General features: G+C 37.4%; 1 protein-coding gene across 1 annotated transcript in view; it reads left to right on the top strand.

Moving 5' to 3' along the window:
- Positions 1-745: 745 nt before the first annotated feature.
- The window catches only part of LOC102590735 (probable xyloglucan glycosyltransferase 6), a 17,519-nt gene continuing 12,069 nt past the window's right edge, over positions 746-6,195 (top strand). Inside the window, 4 exon segments of the mRNA XM_006363391.2 lie at positions 746-1,704; positions 2,438-2,746; positions 3,496-3,786; positions 3,864-3,977. Coding sequence (XP_006363453.1) covers positions 1,003-1,704; positions 2,438-2,746; positions 3,496-3,786; positions 3,864-3,977 — 1,416 coding nt within the window. The 5' untranslated portion in view covers positions 746-1,002.

Raw genomic sequence — 6,195 nt, 5'->3', positions numbered from 1 at the left:
CCCCACCGTCCACTAGAATTACCCTTCAACAGCCCTAATACCTCTCGAGCTACTTCTCTAATACAACTAGATGTCTTATCCCACATACTTTCTACATCTCCACTACTCCACCAAGTCCCCGTCGCCGTCAAATTCTTCTCAATCACATGAGATAGGGAGATGTCATACCACCCCATTTAGTTTTAGGCCAGCCATACAATTTTTTCTTCCTCCTACCTCGCTTACTCTCTAAGTCCATCACCAAAATTTTGTGATGAGTAATAAGATTCTCACTCGGGATAATCTTGTGATCCTTACAAAGGCCTTCTATCGTCTTTCCTCAAAAGCAAGTAATTTATCTAGGTTTTAGCCACTGCGCTACGGAAGGTAATCAAGTGATCCTCCTTCAAAAGCATGAATCAGGTATCACCAACTCAAAAACTCTAGCAAAATCCAAGAGCGATGATCCACCGCACTATTTCTAACCCCAAATTCATTGTCGCCTTGCACATCGTCAAAACCATTAGAGATAATTTATTTATTTTAAAAAGAAGAAGTCATTTTGAACCCATTAAGTAATAATAAAAGGATTTTTGGATCAAACTATTGTCACTAAAAGCATTTATATACTATAAAAAAAACTATCAAATGATGCATTTTTATTCATTCCACAGAGTTTAAAGGCATTTTGACCCCTTTTTTTTGGTAAAAGAAATACTTAAAAACATGGCGAGCGTGCAAAATACTATGTTATATGCGCGTGAGATTCTCGAGTAATGCCGCACATGGTCTGCTTCAATTTTTTTTGGTCGAACAGAGGGAGGAACTTAGATGAGCTTCTGGACTTGAACTAAATTTAGCTTCATTACCTTCCGGCTTAACTTCCCCATTCTCCGGATTGCAGTAGGCACACTCTCACTACACTCTCTCTATGTTCCATCGCCGGTACAAATTCGAGATCTGACAAGTATCAGTATCGAGGGCGACAATTGCTTCACTCGCACTGTCATTACGTAAATATATATGTCTCGGCCGCCTAATCAAGAGTTTCAGGAATGGTGGAACAAGCAGCAGTCAGCCAATGGCAGTGAGGACCTCTTCCCTTCTTCTTCTGAAAACTCTCGCTTTTTGACTGTTGAGATCTCCAGCCCAACCGTTGCCGAGAAGGAACGTACTCGCAGTGCTCGCCAACTCTCCTGGATTTACCTTCTCAAGTTTCAACAAATTGCTAATTCAATCGCATTCCTCACAAGTGGCTTCATTTCCATTGTTTGCACCGCCAATCGACGAATCGTTACATCCAATTCGGCTCATCCTCGCTCGGATTCTAGACGCTATCGCGTAATTAAGGTGTTTTTGACTGTTTCAGTGATATTGTTAGTGTTTGAGCTTGTTGCCTACTTCAGAGGATGGCATTTCAGTCCTCTAACTGTGGAATCCGCGTCGGCGGAGGTGCTGGACTTAGCGGAGTACGTCTATGCCAACTGGCTAGACATTAGGGCCAACTATTTGGCGCCGCCGTTGCAGAGCTTGATCAGTATGTGTATTGTATTGTTCCTAATACAGTCGGTAGATCGAGTGGTTCTTGTACTTGGTTGCTTTTGGATCAAGTTCCGAGGCCTGAAACCTTTAGCTGAGATTGACTACTCTTCTGATGTAGAAAATCTGAATGCAGAGTATTATCCCATGGTGTTGCTACAGATACCAATGTGCAATGAGAGGGAGGTAAGACGATGTATGTTTTCCAGTTCTCACTGCCAAAAATCTATAATATTTAGTTCTAAACATGACATGCTAAGTGAATTTGCTTCCTTAGTTTATTCATTTCTGTAGAACTTCCCTTCTCAAAGCCAAGTGTCGAGGTAGTTATACTTGCTTTTTAGAAATAGGATTGATAAGAATGCAGTCTTTACTAAGTTTGTAGTTTTTAGTGATGTTTCGAATGATGAGGTGCAATATTTACTAAGTTTGCAGTTTCTAGTGATGTTTTTCATGTAAAATCTTTCATGCATTTAAATTCCTATTTTTGTAGAAATGTTACTTGGTGACTATTAGTAATAATCATGATAGTATGAAACTTAGGATTAATTTTGAGATGATGATCTTACCAAGCCTGAGACTTTTTACACAGTATGTAGTTGGCTTAAATACAGGGTGAGCAGTTGATTGAACCATATATTTTCTATCTTAACTTGAATGTATATTTAAGAGCGTATCTTCACGGGCAAACAATTTCTAAGAATAAACTTGGGTCATCACCCACAATTGTCACTTCGTTGTGTACTTGACAGAAACTCCATACCTATTATCTGTTAAACTTTTGTAATGCTTTCATTGGTGATCCTAATTTAGTTGTGTATTTATGACAATCCACCTATTTCCCTGAATGGGTAAGTTGGTGTTTCTGTCAAGTCACTCCTTGACTAAGTATAATTTCTTTCATTGTGGTATTACTCAGGTATACCAATAATCAATTGCAGCAGTATGCGTCCAGGATTGGCCTAAGGACAGAATGCTCGTACAAATTTTAGATGACTCCGATGATTTGGGTGTTCAAGGACTTATCAAGGCTGAAGTACAAAAGTGGCAACAAAGGGGTGTGCACATCATTTATCGTCACTGTCTTATACGCACAGGCTATAAGGCAGGGAATCTCAAATCTGCAATGAGTTGTGACTATGTAAAAAATTATGAATTTGTAGCAATCTTTGATGCAGATTTCCAACCAACACCAGATTTTCTGAAGAACACCGTTCCCTATTTCAAGGTGATTGCTTTTCTGAGACATATATGGGTGACTCATGTAGGCACTAGAATGTTCTCTGAATTGAAATCTTGGTACAATCTGCTTGTCTCTATTTTTTGGTGTTGCAATTGGAGTCTTAATGACAAATGGGGTACGTCACTAACAGGGGGGAACTATAGATTTTTTCTGGAAATTTTGAAGAGGGAGTTATGTAAAAGCTTCAATGATAGGCAGGAAAGGAGTCTGTTCCAATCTTTATTTGCAAAAATTACTAGGCTATTTTTGTACAAAAGTTCTCTTGAAGGTTATTTAAGTATCTATTCTTGAGTCTCCTTTTAGGATCTACCTATTTTAGGGGTTTTCTGATTCATTTCCTTTTCTCTTTTCTGTTTACTAAGAACAATTGGTGCTGAAGTGTTATTTCCTTCATCTTATGTGCATGATGTATTTTCATGCTAGCTAGAATCTTTCGTTCTTGTAGATATAAAATTGGCACGGTATTAGCAGGCTTGTTTGGTATCATCAAATTATTTCTTTCTGGATAACGATGAATAATTTATCTTTTATTGAGTGCACAAGATTTCATGTTATCTTTATGCTGAGCTGAAAATCAGGGTTGTGTAAACATTATCTTCTACCTCTTGAGTGGTACTGTTATAGTGGGCATCCCACCTCTTAATTGCAGTATTCTGCATTAATTGGCTGCCATGGACCACTTCGGTCATTGTTCCAATCACGTCTATGACTTTTTTCTTGTTGCATTCTTGAAGGGACATGATGATGTCGCTCTTGTCCAAACAAGGTGGGCTTTTGTGAACAAGGACGAGAATTTGGTTACGCGGTTGCAGAACATAAATCTTGCGTTTCATTTTGAAGTAGAGCAACAAGTCAATGGATGGTTCATTAACTTCTTCGGCTTCAATGGCACTGCTGGTGTATGGAGAATCAAGGCCCTTGAAGAATGCGGAGGCTGGTTAGAGCGAACAACGGTTGAGGATATGGATATTGCTGTCCGTGCTCACCTTTGTGGATGGAAGTTTATTTATGTGAATGACGTTAAGGTTTGTAAGTTTCTAGATTGTTTATTAGTTTCTTTGTACAATAACAGGTTTTTAAAAATTTGGTTCTCCTTTTGTAGTGCCTCTGTGAACTACCAGAATCTTACGAGACATATAAGAAGCAGCAACACCGGTGGCATTCTGGTCCAATGCAACTTTTTCGCCTGTGTTTTTCTGACATATTGCGTTCCAAGGTTTGTATGGGTATTTATCGTAAAAAATACTCTTGCACATTTTTGTCACGATATTTATGACTGACCTGAAGTTTAGTCAGCAAGTTACTCAGAGTCTAATATGGCCGGTAAATTAAAAGGGTAAATAAATGAGATTTGCAAGCTCAGGGTCACAACTCTTTTTCTAGAACACTTTATTCTGATCCACTACGAGTGAAGCTTCTCGTTTGGAAAAAGGAAGTAAACAGATTCTTGAAGATCAGTAATTTCTGGATAAACAACAGGGAGTTATGGCCAGCCTTGTCCTTAAATCTTTGTGCATTTTTGGATTTTGGAGAGTATACTAGACTTCAGTAATAGCCTCTTATGGGAACAGTTTATTGAATTTCGATAGGTCATTGGTTCCCAATTGTTTACATATTGGAATTATTAGTGCATATATAAGTAATGTGAAATACACCTGAAATCTTTCTGGGAGACAGTTGTTTAAGGGTGATGCATCTGAACTTTCAGATGAAGGAAAAGAAGATATAGAGTATAGGATGTAGCTCTCTTGGCTCTAATGTGATAATTTGGAAAGAAAGGATAGGAAGTTTCAAATAGGTGGAAAAAGGTGGAGGATTTGTGGCTTAGGTCGCAGGTTCAAGCCCCACACCATGCAAAGCGATGTCTGGTATTTAAGTGGAGAAGGGTAGAGGGGCGGGCCCATCATCCACCGAGTTTAGAAGGCTGTGATTGGTCCAAAGGGTGGGTCATAGACGGATTTCTCGGTTATCAAAAAAAAAAAAGTTTCAAATAGGTGGAAAGTATTTTATTTGGAAAAATGTAAGACTTTATAAACTAAGAACCAAGGGATAAGTTGGTGCTCGACAGAACATTACTGGCTAGCAAAAACAAAATGCAAAAGTGTATCGTTTTCTGAACTTGAAGGGAGATCATGAGTGGTAAACTGGTTCTGCCTCATTTACAAGCTCTATTTTACACCAGAAGTAAACAAAAGATTGTAGTTAAATTATTCTGAATGAAGTTGGATTAATCTTCAAAGCATCTATGGTTACTCTCTCCCTCTCTCCAAATTGTCCACCAGATGCAGGCTAGGATTGTATTCCACCATAAAACTTATCTTTTGTCTGTAATGGGAAGGTGCAAAGTACTTTTATACAGATGAGGGCTTGTAGTCTGTTCCTAGTAAAATTTTGGTGCACCATGAGGTTTTTGTTTGCATAGGTAATCAGGTGCCATTTCTAGAAGATCATATTTTTTGGTAGATTCTTTACTTTTGTTTACTGCTTGTATTTAGGAACTTCACATTAACAATTATTACCTTTAAAAAAAACTTTTTTCCTTTATTCTTAAACATGATGGCCTACATCTATCCCATTCCTCAACCATTGTCCCCACAAAATCAACACTTGCCCTTAGTATCAAAAAAAAATCAACACTTGCCCTTTCTCGCTTTGCTTTCTAGGTGACTTTGAATCCTTCAAAATAGGAGGTAGGAGGTGGAGGGTGATTCTCACTTGCATCTACCATCTGTTGTCTTCAAAACATTTTTGTTTTATGAGAAAAAAGTTTATGATAAATGTCATAGGGGTGGCAGAATGGGTAATTAATATGGGTATCCACTCATATTTACTCATTGAAAATGGGTTGGGTATCCAACTCATTTAAAACTGGGTAAAAACGAATAATACCCATATTACCCATTTAAAAGTGGGTAGTTAAATGGATAAAATGGGTAAAAGATGTTCATTCACACAAAAAAAGGAGTGATAAAGGGTGGAGTAATAAGTGTTTGGATTGGCTTAAAAGTTGGTCAACCCTACTTTTAAGTTGGTCAAACCTACTTTTAAGTCAATTTTTGACTTCTGGAAGTATTTGACAAATATAGAAAATAATTTAAAATAAGTCAAAAATGACTTAAAATAAGTTGAAAAGTGTTTGGCAAGGTAAAAAATGACTTAAAATAAGTCAAAAACCAAAAGTAGGTCTCCCCCTACTTTTTATTTTTTGACTTAAAAGTCATTTCAGTTTGACTTTTTATTTTTGACTTAAAAACTGTTTTTTTAAGCCAGTCCAAACAGGCTCAAGTCTTTTTTATAAAAAAACTATTCTATAAAAAATTGATAACTTTTTTTTACATTTTTATTTGGGATAAGGGTGTGGGGGTGGGTAGTAGAAATTTTTTTATGGAAAAAATTTAAAATTTTGTTAATTTTCTTTTGGGATGTGGGTGGGG

The sequence above is a fragment of the Solanum tuberosum genome, unplaced genomic scaffold (assembly GCF_000226075.1).
Source record: "Solanum tuberosum cultivar DM 1-3 516 R44 unplaced genomic scaffold, SolTub_3.0 scf00438, whole genome shotgun sequence".
NCBI lineage: Eukaryota > Viridiplantae > Streptophyta > Magnoliopsida > Solanales > Solanaceae > Solanum > Solanum tuberosum.
This window is presented reverse-complemented; position numbering and strand designations above follow the sequence as displayed.